The following is a 22,768-nucleotide window of genomic DNA, read 5'->3' as shown; positions in this document are numbered from 1 at the left end:
GATCCTGGTAGTGATGTAGAGGCTGGATTACAATCCATGGTATTGGGGATTGGTATATACTGTAGGCATCAGATCCCAGAGAGTAAAGGGGCTCAGGATTGAGATGCAGTTGTTTTGCTGATGTGCTCCATGTTTTGTCAATTCCATTTACTTCTGATTCAATCAGCATGTAATTCCCTTGCTCTGACTTTGTAGACATTTCGGGAAAGGACTGTCTGATGTCGGTAACCAGGGACTCTCATGCCAACAAACAGAAAATGGAGAAACCCTTGCAGCTGGTTTTTAACAAGGACGGGAAGCTCCAACTTAACCCAAAGGCTCTACAGGTCCTCCAGTCCATTGAGGTTCCAATGGTTGTTGTGGCTGTGGTTGGTGCTGTTCTTACAGGGAAGTCGTACCTCATGAATTGTCTCGCGGGAGACAAGAATGGTAAGGGCAGTGGCTGTAAACTTCCACCTCTAACCTTTCACCTGTTTACTATCTGTCTTGCAGAAATTATCCTGGGACCTGGGACACACAGAACACACTTGCAATGTCAAGCTGTCAGTAGTGGGAGATGTACTGGAGACATCCGTTGGTGTCATGTTGATGTTCCCATCAGCGTTTTGGACAATGGCTCAAGAGACATCTGGGGAATTTAAACTGCATGCTCACTTCACATCTTGGATGTAGAGAGCACACTGATCTCATTAATGACAACCAGAGATACTTGCCGTAAAACTGACTTGGCGCCGACCATCAATCATTCTTTTTCATGAATTCTACAATCCCATTTTATTCTTCACATGTTCCCAACACTTCTACCCATCCCTCATTCAGAAACTAGGGATAGGGTACTCACAACCTACACGTCTTTGGGCTCTGGAAGATCATATATCCACTCATGTTCTTCCAAAGTTTACCTCTCTGCCTCTCTGTCTCTCTCCCTCTACAGGATTCTCACTGAATTCAACTGCCCAGGCTCACACCAAAGGAATCTGGATGTGGTGTCGATCCCTCCCTCAGAGACCCAATGAGGTCCTCCTGCTGTTGGACACCAAGGGTCTGGGAGTTCCTGAGAAGGTCAGTCCCTCACTCACTACTATCCCCCTCCTCAGAACAGTGGTTTCACAGACAGAGGAATGGTCCACAGACCAGAGTTCAAATCTCACCACGGGCAGATTGGATGGTTAAATGCTGTTTACAATCTAGATTTAAAGTAAAACATAATTAATTTGTTAATTAACTAACTAACATTGTCATCACAGGTTCACGCTGAGCTTCAGGGAAGAATTCTACCATATTTTCCATTAGAACTTTATGTTATACAAAACCATTACCCATTCCAAGCTTCCAATCCCACTCTCACCAATTCCCATCCCCATCCTCCCAAATGAAAAGGATGATAAGGTGCCATGAGGATGTGCTCTCTTCCAGCACTGTGGTGGTGAGCAATTGTCAGGACTCTGTCTGTAAAGCTTCCCTTGGCCATACACCTGCCGTTGGTGGCATTGACAGGAAGGACGCTGTGGATGGAAGCCTCACCCACCAACCTCTGTAAACACTGAACAAGAAATATCCAGAAATGGGATGCTTATTTATTCAACTGTTCTTTGAGTGAGAGCTCTCATTAACTGCTCATCTGTTCTACCTGCAGGGAGACAGTCACAATGATAATTCAATCTTTTCACTGGTTATCCTTCTGAGTAGCATCCTCATTTACAATGGAGAAGAACCAATAGACCAGCAATCTCTGCAACACCTACGGTATCCTTTCAGGGAGATATGTGTACAGTGTCTCTCAGTTCCTCTCTCAGGAATGTCTACACAGTGACTAATGTCTTTCAGTCCCACTCTCTTAGGGAGATATTGTAATCTGATCAATTTATCTCAGCCCCTTCTCTCCCAGTGGGGTATCTGTGCATGGACTGATGTTTTTCTGCCCCTTTCTTTTGGTATATATCTGTACACCGACCATTGTCGCTCAATCATAGAGTCATTGAGTTTTACAGAAGCGAGAGTATCCCTTTGGCCATGTAAGTCCATACTGACTAAAATGTATTCTCAAGCTCATCCCATTTTCCAGCTCGTTCCCATATCCCTCTGAATTCTCGTCATCTTCATTCTGTCGACATACTTCGTAAATGTGTCTCATGTACATGCCTCACGCAGTTCTTCTGCTGGCTGGTTCAATATAATCACCACCCTTTATCAATAAAAAATGATATCACAGGTTCTTATTAATAATTTCACTGTAACCGTAATACTATATCCTGTAGTTTTCATTTCCCCAACCTTGCAAACAAAGAACATTGACCCTATCAATGCCCTTCATGAGTTTGTTATTACAGCTGTGAGATCATTCCTCAATCCTCTATGCTGCAAAGAATAAAGGTCAAGGTGTCTAACCACTCAGTTCCATAACTCCTGGTAATGTCCTTCTGAATGTTTCTTTGCTCTCTATCTTTTTTAATACCATCTCTCCTATAACCACATGACCAGAACTGTACACAGTACTCCATGTGTGACCACACCAACGTTTTGTACAATCGTAGTGTAACCACCCACTTCAAACTTAGCACACTAACTAATGAATGCCAGCATGCTAAAAACTTTGTTCACAACCCTTTGTAACTCCCCCTTAAGGGAGTCCTGCACCTCTACTCTAAGCGCCTTCTGTTGTACAAAGGTACCTGAAGCCCTTGCATTCAATGTAAAAGTCCTACAATGAATAGTCCTTCCGAAACATTACTCAAATACTTACCTGAATTCCATTTGACTTTCCCGAGCCCAGCTGCCCCTCTGACCAAGATCTCCGTGTATTTGCTGTACTCCTCTTCACTGTCCTCTGGGATAGTGAAATAATGCTTGAGAATTGTGCCCATCTCTAGCAGTTCCACAAATACATTTCCATCTTGGGTTTCAGGGGCCCTATTCACCCCATGTTAGTGTTCTTTTATTAATATATTTCTAAAGGCACTTAGAATTCTCCTTATTTTTCTTAGCTAAAGTCACCTCATTCTCCTTTTTGTCCTCCAAATTTCCATCCTGAGTTTACTCTGGCATCCTCTATATCTATTCAATGATTCATTTGATCCTATCTGCCTGTATCTGGATCAAGATACCTCCTGTTTTCTTGTCCAAAGTTACAATAATCCTTGACATCCAGGGTTCTCAACTAGCAGCATTTGCATTTTACTCATCAAGACCCTCTCTCTCAGGGAGAGATCTCCACAATGACATGAGTCTCTCAGTCACCCTCTCTCTAAGGGGGAGATCTGTACGCTAACCACTGTTTCAGTCCATTTTGCCAAGTGAGAGATATGTACACCAGACGGTGTTTCGGTCCATTTTGCCAAGTGGGAGATATGTACACTGGCCAGTGTTTCAGTCCATCTTGCCAAGAGGGTGATCTGTACGCTGGCCACTGTTACAGTCCATCTTACTGAGTGGGGTATCTGTACACTGACCAGTGTCTCTCAGTCTGTCTCTCTCAGTGAGATCTCTCCATGACAGGCGTCCCTTAGTCACATTCTCTCTGAGGGAGAGAGCTGTGCACTGACTGGTGTCTCTCAGTCCCTCCCTCTAAGGGGCAGACATGTACTCTGACAAGTATCTTTCTCTGTCATCTATGCACTGACTAGTGTCTCTCAGTCTATCTGTCTCAGGGGCAGATTTATACAGATTGACATTCATCATTATTTTCCTGCCAACCCTTCATTCCTTTATCCTTGATGTTGCTCCCAGTTTTGTGACTGAACTCTCTAAGCGAATCCAGATGAAGTCCCAGCCCGATGGCTGTAACAGTTGGGACTGTGTCCGTTTCTTCCCTGAATTTGTCTGGGTGATCCGTGATTTGACTCGGAGACTGAGGATTGAAGGAAAACCTGTGACTCCGAATGAGTACCTAGAGCACAGTCTGAAACTGAAGGACAGTGAGTATGAGGAGATAGGGGGTGAACTTGGAAGGGCCCAGAGAAGGGAGGGAGCACTGAATTCAGTGTGTGAGAGCGTGGTGGAGGATGGAGCAACCTCTTACCTCTGAGAATCTGTGCACAAACACTCTAGGGTCTCCTGCCCTTTCACATCTCTCGTTCCCCACTTACTCTGCATTCCCCTGTCCTGTTCACATTCATTACCTCACAATTCCCTGAAATACCCTGATCCTCTGGTTTGATAGTGTAAATGCACTATTCCCACCCAGCGGACACCTCATTCCCATCAGAGTTTCATCTGATTGGCTTGGTGACAGTCTCCCAGACACACCCACCTCTCAACCAATATGACCCTCAACTACCTTTCAAAGTCACATCATTCCCCTCAATGACAAGTCACCCATGGCCTAACTACAATGCACTTGATGCTCCCTCACACATCCTGTCCCTCACCATCTCATCTTGCAAAATGCTTCTCCCCTGTTTCCTTCCTGTCCTTCCCCTATTCCTCCGCACAGCCCTGTGGGTAACAGTCACTATGTTGGGAATGGGAGAACAGACTCAGTAAAGGTGATTCCTGCCTGATTCCTGGTTCTTTTTTACAGGTGAGATCAGTGAGCAGGACAAGGAATATAATGAACTCCGCAGGTGTATCCGCAATCATTTTCCCTCACGTTGCTGCTTTGCATTTCCCATTCCCACGCACTGGAAGAAACTCGAGCAGCTCCAAGACTTGGAGGACAAGGATCTGGATGAAGATTTTGTCAAGGAGCGGCAGAACCTCATCAATTACATTCACACCAAAGTCACATTCAAAGTCAAGAGAGTTGTTGAGGGTCAGCTGGTCACGGGCAGGAGTGAGTAACTGGGCAAAACCTCACCACCTCTCTTCAGTATAACACACTAACCGAGCATGAGAAAATCTGCAACACACACAAAATGCTGGAGGAACTCAGCAGGCCAGGGAATGCCTATGGAAAAGAGTAAACAGTTGATGTTCCATGCCAAGCCCCTTCATTGGGACTGGAAAGGGAGGGGAGATATCAGAATAAGAAGATGGGGAGGGGTGAAAGAAGAGAAAGTACAAGTTGGCACGTGAAAGGTGAAACTGCGAGAGGAGGAGGGGTGAAGGAAAGAGCTGGGAAGTCAATTGGTGAAAGAGATGAAGGCAGGAGAAGCATGAGTCTATTAGGAGAGGACTGAAGACCATGGAGGAAGGGGAAGGGGTTGGAGCACAGATTATGGTGATAGGTGATGGGCAGGTGAGAAGAAGTCTGAGAGGTAAGTAAGAATGGGGAATGGTGAAGGAGATGGGGGAGGGAGGAAACTACTGAAGTTCGAAATCAATGTTCATGCTATCATGTTGAGCACCTTCACTCCATCTGCCACAAAAAGCAAGATTTCCTTGTGGCCACCCGTTTCAATTCTACTTACCATTCCATTCCAACATGTCGGTCCATGACCACTTTTTTCCACAATGAGGCCAGCTTATATTCTGTCTGGGTAGTCCCCAACCTGGTGGCATGAACATCAATCTCTCAAACTTCTTAACTGCCCATCACTTCATTCTGTTGCTCCTTCCCTTCCCTTTATTCCATAATCTTTAGTCATCTCCTATCACATCTCCCCCCACTCCAGCCCTTTATCACTTTCACCAATTGACTTCCCAGTTCTTTACTTCACCCCGTCCTCCTCTCCAGGTTTAACCTATCACCTGCTACCTTGGACTTCTTTCTCCCCCTCCCCCAGCTTCCTGCCCTGATTTCTCCTCTTCCTTTCCAGCTGGAAAAACTCATCTGGAATGGGAACATACATTCAGAGTATATGGGAATGTGGACAGTGGGATTGGATAGGGAGGGATTTGGATGGCATTGGAAGTGTATACAAGGGAAGTGAATGGGAAAGGACTGAGATCCCATTGCATTTGTGGACAATGGAAGTGAATGAGAAGGGGTTGCGATCCCATTGGGAATGAATGGGATGATGTGGGATACCAGCATGTGTGTAAAGGGTAGGAGTGAATGTAAAGAGATGGAGTTCACTATGAGTGAATTGGAAGGAATGGGGTCCCATTGTGAATATGAACTGTGAGATTGAATGGAAAAGGAGCAAGGTGCCATTGGGAATATGAACTGTGTGTTTGAATGGGAAAGGGGTGAGGTCCCATTGGGCATATAGTCTGTGGGATTGAATGGGAAGGGTTGGGGTCCCATTAGGAGTGTGGACTGTGGGATTCAATGGGAAAGGATTGGGGTCTTATTGGGTGTCTGAATGATGGGAAAGAATTGGAGGGAATCGGATGCCATTGGAAGTAAGTGAGAATGGGTTGGGTACATTGTGATAAGGAGAGTGGGTGGTCAGTGTGTGATCAGATCCCAAGGCACTCACCTGCAGAAATATCCCTCACAGGATTTGTTGAATTGACCGAGGCGTACGTGGGCATGATGGCAGATGGAGTCTTACCATGTGTGGAGAGAAGTGTCGCCAAATTAGAGGAGGTGGAAAACCAAGCAGCAGTAGATGAAGCCCTGAAATTCTATGATAATGAAATGAAAAAAATCTCAGAATCTGACTGTCTTACTATGAGCAAACTCATAGAGTATTACAATATGAAGAGTATCGAGGCATTCAATATTTTCCACAGAAGATCTATGAACAACAACAGTGACAAACACATTGAACAGCTGGAGGTGAGTTTTTAATGTTCAGTGATTTCCAGCTGTCTCAACTGTACAACAGTCCCTGGATCCAACCCTTATAGACATATGCAACATGCTGTAAGGGTTCACTGAAAATGTAATGATTTCCCTGTCGCAGCAATATTTGGGTTATGACTAGAGATAACGGGGTTTGGAATGCAGTTCTTTCTTGAGAGTCTGGAAGAGAGATTTTTGAAGTCTTTTGCCGGGGAGAGATAAGGAGAGACATGCAGATGGAGAGAGTTGGTAGACTGCCGGATGGGGTGGACTTGGATCGAGGGTCCAAAGGGCAGCGACGATCGGAGGAGGTCGATGGTGGATGATCGGATTATCAGTGAGCTCCAACTTTGTGCAATAGAGCGTTTCCTAAGAATGGGCCCTTTTTCTTTTTTTTTCATTTTCTTTTCTAACCATATAATCCAAGAAAGAATTATAAAGCGTAATCATTTAATCGCATATTCTGTACTGTTTGCTATTTCAGGGTACTGATTTGCAACAGGGGACACATTGCACAACATCCACCCAAACGAGATTTTTAAGTTTGGTCAGGCCGGGGATTATCACTCCCTAAATTAAGCCGCTAGCTGAAGCGAGAGTTACACATAGATTGAGAGTCAAGGAGTCATCCTGAACATGAGGGACTGATAGTATAGTTCACTCCCTAAGTGAGAGTGGCAGAGAGTCACCAGTTTGTATACAGGTCACTCCTGATCAGTCTACAGATTTCTCCCTGAGAGAGAGCAACTCAGAGATAGTTAGTATGCAAATTTCTCCATGAGATTGACTGAGAGACAGTGGTCAATGTACAGATCAATCCCTGAGAGACAGAAACTCAGAGATATAGTTGGTGTCCAGATATACCCCTGAGAGAGAGGGACTGTGAGGCACTGGTCAGTGTACAATGTTTTGTTTCCTAGTTTACTGTACACCTTTCCTTCACTCCCAGGAGACAATGAGCTCTACTTACAAGTCTCTCATAGCCAAGATCAAGGAAAAGTCACAAGAGGAATGTGAGACACATCTAAAAGAAGTAATGTCACCAATAAAAGAAAACCTGAAATCTGGACATTACCTGAGACCTGGTGGTTTCCAGGAGCTGAAGAAGCATCGTGATAAGGCCATCGAGGAGTATGAAGAAAGGACTAAGAACGAGATGGAGGTTTGTTCAGTATTTTACAGCAAGACATTTACTTTTCAATTCTCATAGTTTTTCCTTCCTCTGCCTTACATGGATTCAGAAAACTCCCCCCTCTGCCTTCTTCCATTCACCCAACAAAATTGAATTTGATCTTCACTCTCCAGAACATCTGAAATGGGATTAACTGGGTAGATTGGGTCTATAATCGGGGAATGAGTGTTATAGGTTGTGGGAGGATTTTCAGTGAGTGGGGTAATTGCCTGTGGGTCTGTGGGATGGGATTCTGTGGGTGATGGGGAGGTGTTTGTGGGATGTGAAAGGGGATTCAGTGGTTGGAGAGTCAGTAATGGGGCAGAGTATCCTTGGGCTGTGTAATTATCTTTTAATGCTAGCTTTTAAGAGCCTTCCAATCTCCCTCTTAAAAGTCCTAACTCTCTGTTTCCACTGAGCTTCGATGGAAAGTTCCAAACACCAGTCTTGCATTGAGAGAAAAATGTTTGTCTCGTATCTCCGTTGATCAAGCTACCTGTTTATCTCTCAGCTTTGTGGTTCACAACCTTCTTTGCTACACTAATTATCCAATCCATGACTTCTAGTTCCAGGCTTTCCCACAGAAGTATCTAGTCCTAACCTGTCCTACCTTCTCTAAAAAGGTAATCTGTCCTTCCAGGTATCAGTCTAAAAACCCATCTCTGAACTGCTTCCATAGTGTTAAAGGAGACCCATACTGTCCAGATTACAGACATAATCTCACCAAAAACCGATATAACTGAAGTTTTTCCCTTCCACATTTATTACACAATATATTGCTCACATTTACTTGCACACAATCATTTTGTGAATCTTGCACTAGGACACCCAGATTCCTCTGCATCTCAGAACTTCACAAACTCTCCCATTTGGATAATATGCTTTTATTTACCTTTCTGACATAATTGGTATTTTGCATTATCCCATATTGTGCTCGATTTGCCTGATCCTTGTCCATTCACACAACCAATTCTCTACACTTTGTGTCACCTTTACAATTTATCCTTGTGTCATTTTTTTTTAATCTGCCTTCATTCAAAACCACAATATAAATTGTACACAGTCTCCAGTTGTGGGTTCACCAATTTCCTGTAGATTGGTAAGAGGAGTTCCTTAATTGTGTATCAGTCTCCAGCACTAGATATTTGATGGTGAGAGCCTGTCTCTGGTCTCTTGTGGACTGTTGTGATGGGAGAGAGTTGGACAAGAACGATTGTATCTTCTGTTCTCTGTAGGGGTGGGCTGTCCTCACCCACTTCCTGGAAGAGGAAAAATCTTGTCTAGACCAGGTACAGAAGATGGACAGCAAGCTGACGGAGCAACAGAAACGTGTCCCTGGTGAGAAAATAAACAAAATTCTCAACATATTCTGGCCAGGGTGTATCTGTAGATTTAATATTAACTCTTCGAGTCTGAAAACTAAAAATGTGAAACACTCCTGCTGCGTACCTCACCTCAGAGTTCATCAGAAGGACCAAAGTCATAGTGAGATCAGGGAGGGGTGTGCTGATGTTCTTGGACATGTTCACATGAAGAAAAAGTTGGTGATGGGTTTCTTGAAGAACATAAACGGAAACCCAGAGTGGGGTGCCCAAGGGGAGGTAGTAGATTTGAGGCTGCAGCACAGGTCATCAGTGAGGAGTGGGTAGTCCTTGTTGAAGAGATATACAGTTGAAGTCAGAAGTTTACATACACCTTAGCCAAATACATTTAAATTCAGTTTTTTACAATTCCTGACATTTAATCCTAGGAAACATTCCCTGTCCTAGGTCAGTTAGGACCATAACTTTATTTTAAGAATGTGAAATGTCAGAATAATGGTAGAGAGTATGATTTATTTCAGCTTTTATTTCTTTCATCACATTCCCAGTGGGTTAGAAATTTACATACACTTTGTTAATATTTGGTAGCATTCCCTTTAAATTGTTTAACTTGGGTCAAACATTTTGGGTAGCCCTCCACAAGCTTCTCATAATAAGTTTCTGGAATTTTGTTTAGATAGATTATTTCACTTTTAACTGACTATATCACAATTCCAGTGGGTCAGAAGTTTAAAAGCAAAATCAAAAGAAATCAGCCAAGACCTCCGAAAAATATAGTGGACCTCCAGAAGTCTGGTTCATCCTTGGGAGCAATTTCCAAATGCCCGAAAGTACCACGTTCATCTGTACAAACAATAGTATGCAAGTATAAACACCATGGGACCATGCAGCTGTCATACTGCTCAGGAAGGAGACGCATTCTGTCTCCTGGAGATGAACATGCTTTGGTGTGAAAAGTGCAAATCATTCCCAGAACAACAGCAAAGATGCTGGTGTGAAACAGGTAGACAAGTATCTATGTTGTTACGAACCCCGTAACTGGGTCACTTACCAGCAAAGATAGAGAGGTCCGCTGAAGTCTGATGGTACTATTTTTAAACGTTTTTAAAAAGGGGCACAAACGTAAGGTTAATACAAACATTCAGATAATATACGTCGTCAATACTCAATCTAAAGCGCGGGTGTAGTAATAATCAACAATAAGAAGTAGCTCTATCGTTTGTCTAGGTGTAAAACTATTGTCCGATGGAAATATCAAAGTCTCTTAAGTTCCTACAGGCTTTTAGCCTTTCGGGGACCGCTGGGGTCTCACGTGTTGGAGAGAGAAAATAAACTTGCCAGTCTTTTGGACTCAACTCGTTGAATCGGGAACGTGAGTTCCCCCTTGTCAATTCGAAGTCCTTTTCAGGGTTATCAGCCACTCGTTCCCCAAGCTAGGGGAACCGAATTACACGTAGCTCCCGAACAGCTTCCCGTCCTCCCGGGAGCGATGAGCGATGGTGTCTCCTTCTGGTGCGTCGCTGGGGTACTGCCTCCTGCTGTCCCCTTTTATTGTGACTGGCAGATTTGTAGATGTCAATCAAGGTAGGGTGATACAATCCCCACCCCACATTGCCCGAGGGTTTCCATGTCCCCGAGAGCTGGCACTAAGTAAAGAGTTGCAATTCACACAGGTGTCTCTAAGAACAATGGTCAAATCCTTTGCATTCTCTCTCATTTCCTGGGTCCAAGACCCGTATTAATAGCGATCTTGCGATTCTCAGGAAGGAGGGGGCTGGTCCCGCACCCTTCGGCCCCTCAGAGCTGTGGTACATTCGTAACAATATCCACAGTAAAATGAGTCATATATCAACATAACCTGAAAGGCTGCTCAGCAAGGAAGAAGCCACTGCTCCAAAACCGCCACAAAAAAGCCAAACTACAGTTTGCAAGTGCACATGGGGACAAAGATCTTACTTTTTGGAGAAATGCCCTCTGGTCTGATGAAACAAAAATTGAACTGTTTGGCCATAATGACCATCGTTATGCTTGGAGGAAAAAGCGTGAGGCTTTCAAGCCGAAGAACACCATCCCAATCGTGAAGCATGAGTGTGGCAGCATCATTGTTGTGGGGTTGCTTTGCTGCAGGAGGGACTGGTGCACTTCACAAACTAGATAGCATAATGAAGAAGGAAAATTATGTGAATATATTGAAGCAACATCTCAAGACATCAGCCAGGAAGTTAAAGCTCGGTCGCAAATGGTCTTCCAAATGGACAATGACCCCAAGCATACCTCCAAGGTTGTGGCAAAATTGCTTAAGGGCAGCAAAGTCAAGGTATTGGAGTGGCCATCACAAAGCTCTGACCTCAATCCGATAGCAAATTTGTGAACAGAACTGAAAAAGCATGTGCGAGCAAGGAGACCTACAAACCTGATTCAGTTACACCAGTTCTGTATGGAGGAATGGAACAAAGTTCCAGCAACTTATTGTGAGAAGCTTGTGGAAGGCTACCCAAAACGTTTGACACAAGTTAAACAATTTAAAGGCAATGCTACCAAATACTAACAAAGTGTATGTAAACTTCTAACCCACTGGGAATGTGATGAAAGAAATAAAAGCTGAAATAAATCATTCTCTCTACTATTATTCTGAAATTTCACATTCTTAAAATAAATCTGTGATCCTAACTGACCTAAGACAGGGAATGTTTTCTAGGATTAAATGTCAGGAATTGTGAAAAACTGACTTTAAATGTATTTGGCTAAGGTGTATGTAAACTTCTGACTTCAACTCAAGGTGCAGAGAAAACAGAAGGGCTTGGCATATGATGTCATTGGAACTCAAGCATAAATACCTACATTAATCATTTATTGTGCATTATTCATTTATGTTTGAAATGTACAGACGATATGTTTTTACCCTATACTTTTTTTTTAGCGTGTTGCACCAGACAGTCAGTCATTCTTTTCTGGCACGTGGTGTCAGGATTGGTCTCCTTTTGAATTAACCAGGTCACGGTATGAACATTCATGACTCAGCTCTTTTCTTTTATGAGGCCGAGTGGCTAGTTCAATGCTCAACCCAGCCCTATACTGTACTGTTGCCACACAACAACAGAATTCATATCATATGTTGGTGATAATAAACCCAATTCTGAATTCTGAACTCATGGAGGTGCAAGCACATGGAGAAGGGAAGGTCCTGGCTGAGGACCGAACTCTGCTTCAGAAAGAGGAAGATCAAACACACTATTGAAGAGATAGCAGGAGATGGCGTTGGGGTCAGGGGTGGGTAGAGAGTTGGAAGGATTGTAGGAAGTAGGGAGGCAAAAAGTGGAGGGCTCAGAGGGTTGAAAGGGTTGCAGGATACTGGGAGGCATGGGATACCAGGAGCAAGTGGGAAAAGATGGTAGAAGACGAGGAGCAGTAGGACCCAGTGGCAGCATGAAATAATAACATTACAGTGGCAGAGGCAATGACAAAAATATCCAATGCATGTTAGAATAGATCTGCAGGTGTGATGGGGATTTGCTCATTGAGTGGATAGATCAAAATGGTCAAGACAACCTAGAGGACTACGTAGAATGCATCTGTGATAGCTTTCCAAAACAATGTGTTACTGAACCTACAAGGGTATGTGCTATCTTTTTCTCATCCTCAGTAATGAGAGAGAGTAATGATTTTGGCATCAGAGATCATCTTGGAAAGGGTGATCAGAGCATAATTGAATTTCTCATAGAAATGGAGAATGCAATAATTTAATCCAAAACCCGGTGTATTATACCGAAACAAGGGAGAATACAACGGGATGAGAGAGGAGTTGGATAGTGCAGATTAGAAACACAGGCCACATGGTGGGACCCCAGCATTTACCCCAATCATGGCTGTGAGTGATGGGAATGGACTGCCAACACAGATGCCTTGTGCAGGAAGGCACAGAGTCGACTGTACTTCCTTAGAAGGTTGGCGTCATTCAATGTCTGTAGTGAGATGCTGAAGATGTTCTATAGGTCAGTTGTGGAGAGCGCCCTCTTCTTTGTGGTGGCGTGTTGGGGAGGAAGCATTAAGAAGAGGGACGCCTCACGTCTTAATAAGCTGGTAAGGAAGGCGGGCTCTGTCGTGGGCAAAGTACTGGAGAGTTTAACATCGGTAGCTGAGCGAAGGGCGCTGAGTAGGCTACAGTCAATTATGGAAAACCCTGAACATCCTCTACATAGCACCATCCAGAGACAGAGAAGCAGTTTCAGTGACAGGTTACTATCGATGCAATGCTCCTCAGACAGGATGAAGAGGTCAATACTCCCCAATGCCATTAGGCTTTACAATTCAACCGCCAGGACTTAAGAACTTTTTTTTTAAAGCTATTATTAATGCTTTTTGTGATAGTGATTTAGATGCATATCATATTTTTACTGAGTTAAGTATTGTATGTAATTAGTTTTGCTACAACAAGTGTATGGGACATTGGAAAAAAAGGTTGAATTTCCCCATGGGGATGAATAAAGTATCTATCTATCTATCTAAAATGACGTGGGACACTGACTCCTCTCATGAGGTAGAGTAAGTGCGCTCCAGTGGTTGGGGGGTCTCCCACTGTTGCTGCTGGGGCAGTGAATGGGTTAACAAGGAGGACACAGACCGTAAAGATTGTGTTTAGTTCAGACTCCAGAGTAAGCCAAAAACTGCCCATCTCTGAAAGAGGAATATTTTCCCTGGACTTGTTTACCAGGGTTCAGAGACTGTGCGAAGGGTTGTGGTGAGGAGACTTGCTCCTCTCTACCTCAGGACATGGCTCTGGATGGACTTCCAGAGTCAGGAACAGTGAGGCCATCCTTCAATCTGATGCCTGATGTGGAGAGGGTCCCAACCCTGTGGTCCCCAACAGGCTCAGATTCCCCTGAGGTGTCTGAGGATTCCTCCACCACTGGTCCTGGGGTTAGGGTTGTGTTGGAGATGGAACAAGCTGTTAGGTCTGCGAGACTCACTTCAAAGAGAGGAATGCATGTGTCAGCAATGAGTGGTTTCTGTCTGGAGGGGGACAGGTACTTGGGGTAGTTGGGTTGCTGGGGTCCACACTTACCCCATCTTCCCGCAGGATTAACAGTGATAGAGTTCTTCTTATCCTTGCCTATCACCCCAGGAGTCTCTGCATCCAACACATCATCCTGTGCAACTTCCCCCATCTCCAAAAGGATCCCACCACAAAACATCTTTACCACCCTCTCGCTCCACGTTCTGCAGGGATTGCTCCCTCTGGGATTCCCTCATCCGTTTGTCTACCCAACCCATGCCTGCTCCCAAATATTTCCCTCCAGCACTTAACCCTGCATGCAGTCTAAGTACTACACCTGCCCATACACCTCCACCATCATCTCCATTCACGGCTGTCCTTCCAGGAGAGGCAATACTGCACCTGTAAATCTGCTGTGGTCATCTATTGTAGCTGTTGCTCCCAATGCAGCCCCTACATTGGTGAGACCATTGTAAATTGGGGGACTGCTTTGTTTAGCACCTCCGCACTATCCGCCATGAGTAGGAATTCCCAATGGCCAAACATTTTAATTACAATTCCCATTCCCATTCTGACAGTTGTCCATAGCCCCCTCTTGTGCCAAGAAGAGGTGATGCTCAGAGTAGAGGAACAACACCCTAAATTGCATCTGGGAAGCCTCCAACCTGATGCTGTGAATATCGATTTCTCCTTCTGCGAAACAAATTTTTCCCACTCCTTCCTCAATTCCCCACTCTGACATCTTACTTCTCACCTGCCTATTACTAACCTCTGGGTTCCCTACTCCTTCCCCTTCTCTGATAATCCACTATCCTCTCCTATCAGATGGCTTCCTCTACAGCCCTTGTCCTTCTTCACCCACCTGGATTCACCCATCACCTTCTAGCTCGTATATTTCTCCACCCCCCCACCACCTTTTTATTGTGGCATCTTCCCCCTTCCTCCTCAGTCCTGAAATCGGGACTCAGCTGAAATGTTGACTGTCTATTCATTTCCATAGATGCTGCCTGACCTGCTGAGTTCCTCCAGCATTTTATGTGTGTTGTCTTAGGCTCAACAGTGAGTAAATCTCCTTCCCAATGTCCTGTCACCACTCTCTGTGCAGACTAAACAATTCGTCCTCTGCCCCTTTTGTCAGCTTTGGAAGAGGAGCTCTCAAGGGTGCAATGTGAGAGGGAGAAGATGGAGGAGAAGAGGAAGGCATTTGAGGAATGCAGGAATAAGGAGATCATGAAGCAGCTCAGGAAGAGGCTTGAGGAGGGTAAAAAGTGCAGTGGAGAAGCTGAAGGAAGCCATGGAGCATATGAGGAGAGAGAGAGAGATGGAGAAATATGAAGTTGAAGGCAGGATGGAGGAAGTGGAAAGGGCTCAGCGGAGGTACAAGTAACTGAAGAAGAAAAAAGAAGAGGCAACAGAATGGAGTTTCATGAAATTCATAAGGAGAGTGCTGACATTTTTTCAGAGCAGGTGACCATGGTAGGCGTTGTGGAAAAATCGCATCCACAGCAGGAAAGCAGTCAAAAAATACATACATTTAGAAATGTATTCACAATACCAATCCTGTGACATCCCTAACAGCTTCCAACCACTCCCCTCCCCGTCTGCTCAGTGAACTGGACCCCAAATATTGTCCACCACACACATTCCACATCTTATCCCCAGCCGGATTTCAGGGGCACACACTGGAACATTTAAAGTGGGATCAGATTCCAGCTGGTGAATCTCAGAACCTCAGGGATGTGACTCAGCCAGTGTAGTAAGTTCCACTCACTAAATCCCCTCACTCAGCTGACGGACACTCTCACCCATGACTGACTCTCCCCACTGACTTAATCCCCTACCACAGTCCATGCACACTCACTACCCCTCACTAAATCCCCTCCCACACCCCACAGACACTCTCCCCCATCACTGACTCCTCCCCCCAGCAAATCCCCTCCCACAGCCCATGGACATTCTCCCCTATCACATGTACATTCAGCAGAGATATGCAAGACTGCAGGTGCTGGAATCTGAAACAACAAATAGGATGATGGGAAAATATTCAGTAGGTCGAGCAGCATCTGTTAGTGGGGATGGGGAAGAAGAATTGTTGACATTGGGTCAAGATCATGTATTAAAACTGATAGAGGTGTCCTCAGCACAGGGACTCGACCCAAAATGTCGACAATTCCTTTCCGACCACAGATGCTGTTTGATCCACAGAGTTCCTGCAGCAGGTTATTGCTGTATATAAGTTGAGTGAATAGTTTTAGCTAATAGATTTGTTAAGTAACATAGATGCTACATTTAAGCACAATATAACTTTATGAACAAATCAGTAATATTTCCAATTAGCCAAATCAATGTAACTGCAATAATAAGAGTCAGGATATATATGTGTGGATGAACATAGATTTTGGATACTCACCCCACCACATGGACGTGTGGATTTAAATACCAGCAGTTTGTATATGCTGGTAAATCTGTGAAACTTCAATAAAGGTCTGGTGTGAAGCAAAAAGTTATTCTCTATTGCATTTAGGACATTCCAGGAGTAGAAGACTGTAATGGCCGTAACTTTGTAGGCAAGATTGGAGATTATTGCTTCAAAGGTTCATTTGTTATCAAAGTATGAATGCAGTATGGAACTCTGAGATTCTTATTCTCTAGATAACCATGAAACAAAGCAAAATGCATGACCATATACTTCCATCAGCCACTACTTTGCCTATTTCCCTCATCTAAGTCTTCCTGAAAACTCCCTGCTTCCTCATTTCAAGTGACCCTCCACCTATCTTTGTATCATCTGCAAACTTGGCCACAAAACCATAAATTCTGACATCCAAATCATTGAGATATAACTTGCAAAGAAGTAGCCTAACATCAACCCGTGCAGTACAGCACTAGTCAATGGATGATTACTAATATCTCCACAATATCTACAGGTACCTCTTTCAGAACACTGGGGTATTGTACACCTGCTCCAGGTGACTGATGCACCTTTCAGCTTCCCGACCAACTTCTCCTTAGCAATAGCAACAACACTCATTTCTGTCCCCTGACACTCTTGAATTTCTGCAACAGTGAAGACTGTCACAAAGTATCTTGTAAGTTTGTCCACCATTTCTTTGACCCCATGACTACATCTTCAGTGATGTTTTCCAGCAGTCCGATATCCACTCTTCGCTCTCTTTCAATCTTTATATATCTGAAAAAAAATGATATCCGGCAATATTTGGCAGTCTGAGTCTCGAAGGGACTGTGGAGTCTAACCATACTCTGGAGAATTGGAGGGCTGGATCTTGGATGCCTGCTGCTGCTCAGTCAGGACCATGACGATATCACAGCAGATTCCTTGGGGTGGGGTTTTATATTGTACAACAATAGACTCCCAGAGGAGAGTTACAGGCTGAGACCTAATCCAGGGGTTTGGAGGTTTCCATATAAAAAAAACAGATCACTGGAAGTGCTTTAGAGGCTTGGATCTAATGCAGGGATTTGGAGAGATTATATGTTGACTACCAGATTCCTAGGAGTGAGTTATACACTATAATCTATTCTAGGTGTTTAGAGGGAGTATATGTAAAATAACAGATCCCGGTAGTGATGTAGAGGCTGGGTTACTATCCATCATAGCGGGGATTGGTATATACTGTAGGTATCAGATCCCAGTGAGTAAATTAAAGTTTGGGATCTACTCCAGGGGCTCAGGATTAAAATGCAGCTGTTTTGCTAATATGCTCTATATTTTGTCGTTTCCATTTACTCTGATTCAATCAGTGTATGATTCCCTTGCTCTGATTCTGTAGACATTTCGGAAGAGGACTGTCTGATGTCGGTAACCAAGGACCCTCTTGCCAACAAACAGAAGATGGACAAACCCTTGCAGCTGGTTTGCAACAAGGATGGGAAGCTACAGCTTAACCCAGAGGCTCTGAAAGTCCTCCAGTCCATCAAGGATCCAATGGTTGTTGTGGCTGTGGTTGGTGCTGCTCGTACAGGGAAGTCCTACCTCATGAACTGTCTTGCAGGAGGCAAGAATGGTAAGGATAGTGGCTGTAAACTTCCACCTCTAACTGTTCACCTCTATTCACTATCTGTCTTGCAGAAATTATCCCGAGACCTGGGACACACAGAGCACACTGGCATTGTCAAACTATCAGTAGTGGGAGATGTACTGGAGACACCTGTTGGTGTCATGTTGGTATTCCCATCACTGTTTTGAACAAGGGATCTAGAGAGATCTGGGGAATTTAAACAACATACTTGCCTCATATCTCAGATACAGAGAGTACACTGGTCTTGTTAATGGCAACCAGAGTTACTTGCTGTAAATTTGACTCTGCGATGACCATCGATAATTCTTCTTCATGAATTCTACAACAATCTCATTCTATGCTTCACGTGTTCCCAACAATTCTGCCCAAATCCTATCCCTCACTCACAAACTGGGGATAGGATACTCACAGCCTGCATGTCTTTGGGCTATGGAAGACCATAGATCCACTTTTGTATTTTCAAAGTTTACCTCTCTGTCACTCTCCCTCTACAGGATTCTCAGTAGATTCAACCGTCCAATCTCACACCAAAGGAATCTGGATGTGGTGTCGATCCCTCCCTCAGAGACCCAATGAGGTCCTCCTGTTGTTGGACACCGAGGGTCTGGGAGATCCTGAGAAGGTCAGTCTCTCTCTCTCAACTATCCCCCTCCTCAGAACAGTGGTTTCATTACCAAATGGGTAACCCTCAGACAGAGGAATGATCCACAGACCAGTGTTCAAATCCCACCACAGGCAATTTGGATGGTTAAATGCTGTTTACAATCTCAATTTAAAGTTCATTGGAACTGTACGTGATACATTCCATTACCCACTCCGTTTCCTATCCAACCCACACCAATTCCCATCCCCATCCTCCCAAATGAAAAGGATGCTAAGGTGCCATGAGAATGTGATCTCCCCCAGCACCGTGGTGGTGAGCAATTGCCAAGACTCAGTCTGTAAGGCTTCCCTTGGCCATACACCTGCCACTGGTGACATTGACAGGAAGGATGCTGTGGAGGGAAGCCTCACCCACCAACCTTTGTAAACACCGAGCAAGAAATGTCCAGAAATGGAATGGTTATCTATCAGACTGATCTCTGAGCGAGAGCTCTCACTAACTGGTTGTCTGTCCTACCTGCAGGGAGACCTCAATCATGATAATTCTATCAATTTACTGGCTATCCTTCTGAGCAGCATCTTCATTTACAATGGGCAAAGAAACATAGACCAGCAATCCCTGCAAGACCTACAGTATCCTTCACTGGTGTCTCTCAGTCCTTCTCTTCCAGGGTGATATCTCTACAGAGACCAGTGTCTCTCATGAACTCCCCTTCAGGAACATCTGCACAATGACTGACGTCTCTTAGTCCTACTCCCTTAGGGAGATAATGTAGTCTGATCAGTTTATCTCAGCCCCTGTCTCTCTCAGTGGGATATCTGTGCATGGACTGATGTTTCTTTTGGCATATATCTGTATACTAACCATTGTCTCTCAATATAGAGTCATTGAGTTATACAGCAGGGAAAGCATCCCTTCAGCCACGCTTGTCCATTCTGTCTAAGTGTATTCTCAAGCTGATCGAGCACTTTCCCCTATCCCCCTGTATTCTCGTCATCTTCATACCTATCCACAAACTTTGTAAATGTGTCTAATATACGTGCCCCACCTACTTCCTCTGCTGGCTGGTTCAATATAATCACCACCCTTTGTCAATAAAAAAATGACATCACAGGTTCTTGTTAATAATTTTACTCTAACCGTAATACTGTATCCTGATGTTTTCATTTCCCCAACCTTTCAAACAAAGACCACTGACTCTATCAATGCCCTTCATGAGTTTGTTATTACTGTGAGATCACCCCTCAATCCTCTATGCTCCAAAGAATAAAGATCAAGGTGTCTAACCACTCAGTTCCATTACTCTTGGCAACATACTTCTTAATGTTTCTTTGTTCTCTTTCTTTTTTAATCCCATCCTTGCAATAACCACGTGACCAGAACTGTACCCAGTACTCCAATTGTGGCCACACCAAAGTTCTGTACAATCGTAGTGTAACCAGCCACTTCAAACTTAGCACACTAACTAATGAACGCAGTATGCTTAAAAATTTCCTTCACACACTCATGTAACTCCCCTTTAAGGGACTCCTGCACCTCTACTCTAAACTCCTTCTGTTGTACAAAGGTACCTGAAGCCCTTGCATTCAATGTAAAAGTCCTACAATGAATAGTCCTTCCAAAATGTAACTCTACGTACTTATCTGAATCCACTTGACATTCCTGAGCCCAGCTGCCCAGCTGACCAAGATCCCACTGCACTTGCTGGTACTCCATTTCACTGTCCTCTGTGACTGTGAAATGATGCTTGAAAACACTGCCCATCTCCAGCAGTTCCACAAATACATTTCCATCTTTCAGGGGCCATATTCGCCCCATTTTACTTTTCCTTCATTAATATATTTGTTTCAGTCCATCTTGCCAAGAGGGATATCTGTGCACTGACCAGTGTCTCTCAGTCTCTCTCTCTAAGGGGCAGACATGTACTCTGACAAGTAATTCAGTTTCTCTCTCTCTCTCTTTTTCCCTCCCTCTCCCTCCCCCTCCCTCTCCCTCTCTCCACCTCTCTCTCTCCCCCTCTCCCTCTCTCTCCAGGACAGATCTGTCCAGTGACTGACATTCCTCGCCATTTTCCTGCCAACTCTTCATTCCTTAATCCTTGATGTTGCTCCCAGTTTTGTGACTGAACTCTCTAAGCGGATCCAGATGAAGTCTCAGCCCAATGCCTGTGACCGTTGGGACTTTGTCCGTTTCTTCCCTGAATTTGTCTGGTTGATTCGTGATTTTACTCTGAAACTGAAGATCGATAGAAAAGATGTGACTCCGAATGAGTACCTGGAGCACCGTCTGAAACTGAAGGACGGTGAGTATGTGGCAGTGCCAGTCTCTGAGGAGACAGGGTGAACTTGGAAAATGGCCAGAGAATGGAGGGAGCAGGGTTGAATCCAGTGTGTGAGGGGGTGGTGGAGGAAGGGGCAACCTGTTACCTTTGAGAATCTGTGCATAAACACTCCAGGGTCTCCCAGCCCCTTCACATCTCTCATTCCCCACTGACTCTGCATTCCCCTGCCCTGTTCACATTCACATTACCTCACAATTCCCTGCAATAACCTGATGCCAGCGAACACTGTCCTCTGGTTTGATGGTGTAAATGCACCATTCCCACCAAGCTGACAGCCCCTTCCTATCAGAGTTTCATCTAATTGGCTGGGTGACAGTCTCCAACACACACAGCCCTCTCAATCAATATGACCCTCAACCACCCTATATGTCACATCCTTCCCCTCCATAACAAGTCACCCATGACCCAACTACGATACCTCTCCCACACATCCTGTCCCTCACCATCACACCTCTCAAACTGCCTCCCCTCGATTTCCTTCCTCTCCTTCCCCTATTCCTCTCCACAGCCCTGTGGGTAACAGTCACCATGTTGGGAATGGGAGAACAGACTCAGTAAGGGTGATTCCTGTCTGATTCCTGGTTCTATTTTACAGGGGAGATCAGTGAGCAGGACAAGAAATATAATGAACTCCGCAGGTGTATCCGCGATCATTTTCCCTCACGTTGCTGCTTTGCATTTCCCATTCCCACATACCGGAAGAAACTCAAGCAGCTCCAGGAATTGGAGGACAAGGATCTGAATGAGGAGTTTTTTGCAGAGCGGCAGAACCTCATCAATTACATTCACACCCACAAGAAAGTCAAGAGTGTTGTTGGGGGTCAGCTGGTCACGGGCAGGAGTGAGTAACTGGGCAAAATCTCACCACCTCTCTTCAGTATAACACACCTTCAATGGTTTGAACAGGGCATGACTGCGCAAGCATGTGGTGGTCAGCCAGTGAGAACAGAGGGAAGAATTTAAAAAGAAGACAGATTTATTCAGCAGGCATCAGAGAAGCGGACGTCAGAGTAGAGGGAGACAGAGTAGAAAGGCTTTGGCTCAACAGGGCTTCAGCGATAAAGTGTTGAGGCAAGGTATGTTATCTGTGAAGAATACAGACAGAAAATATGTGTGTGAGGCAAGTTTTCTGTGCTCAGTGTCAAATGTGGGAAATCCTGGAGACTCCCAACCTCCCGGATGGTCACATCTGCACCAAGTGCATCGAGCTGCAGCTCAATGACTTTTGTCTGGTCAGGGAGAGTGAGGAGGTGATAGAGAGGAGCTATAGGCAGGTAGACACTCCGGGGCCTAGGGAGACAGGTAAGTGGGTACCAGTCAGGAGAGGGAAGAAAAGGCAGATGCTAGAGAGTAACCAGTTTGCTGTCTCCCTTAAAAATAAATACTCCTGTTTGAGGACTGTTGGGTTAGATGGCCTACCTGGGGGAAGCAACAGTGGCACAGAGTGGCTCAGAAGGGTAAGGAAAGGAAGAGGATGGCAACGATGATAGGGGACTCTATAGGTAGGGGGTCAGACAGGCTATTCTGTGGATGCAGGGAAGAACCATGGATGGTAGTTTGCCCCCAGGTGCCAGGGTGCTGGATGTTTCCGATTGCGTCCACAATATCTTGAAATGGGAAGAACAACCAGAGGTCATGGTACATATTGTTACCAACGACATATGTAGGAAAAAGGAGAAGGTCCTGA

General features: G+C 44.7%; 1 protein-coding gene across 1 annotated transcript in view; it reads left to right on the top strand.

Annotated features, from left to right (window-relative positions):
• Positions 1 to 279: 279 nt before the first annotated feature.
• The window catches only part of LOC140719196 (guanylate-binding protein 7-like), a 34,679-nt gene continuing 12,190 nt past the window's right edge, over positions 280 to 22,768 (top strand). Inside the window, exons 1-13 of the mRNA XM_073033635.1 lie at positions 280 to 429; positions 935 to 1,062; positions 1,637 to 1,746; positions 3,727 to 3,914; positions 4,520 to 4,771; positions 6,324 to 6,604; positions 7,560 to 7,772; positions 9,017 to 9,119; positions 17,888 to 18,121; positions 18,631 to 18,758; positions 19,263 to 19,372; positions 20,855 to 21,042; positions 21,677 to 21,922. Of these exons, the coding sequence (XP_072889736.1) occupies positions 351 to 429; positions 935 to 1,062; positions 1,637 to 1,746; positions 3,727 to 3,914; positions 4,520 to 4,771; positions 6,324 to 6,604; positions 7,560 to 7,772; positions 9,017 to 9,119; positions 17,888 to 18,121; positions 18,631 to 18,758; positions 19,263 to 19,372; positions 20,855 to 21,042; positions 21,677 to 21,922 (2,260 nt within the window). The 5' untranslated portion in view covers positions 280 to 350. The remainder of the gene's footprint in view (positions 430 to 934; positions 1,063 to 1,636; positions 1,747 to 3,726; positions 3,915 to 4,519; positions 4,772 to 6,323; positions 6,605 to 7,559; positions 7,773 to 9,016; positions 9,120 to 17,887; positions 18,122 to 18,630; positions 18,759 to 19,262; positions 19,373 to 20,854; positions 21,043 to 21,676; positions 21,923 to 22,768) is intronic.

This window comes from Hemitrygon akajei, chromosome 31, assembly GCF_048418815.1.
Source record: "Hemitrygon akajei chromosome 31, sHemAka1.3, whole genome shotgun sequence".
NCBI lineage: Eukaryota > Metazoa > Chordata > Chondrichthyes > Myliobatiformes > Dasyatidae > Hemitrygon > Hemitrygon akajei.
This window is presented reverse-complemented; position numbering and strand designations above follow the sequence as displayed.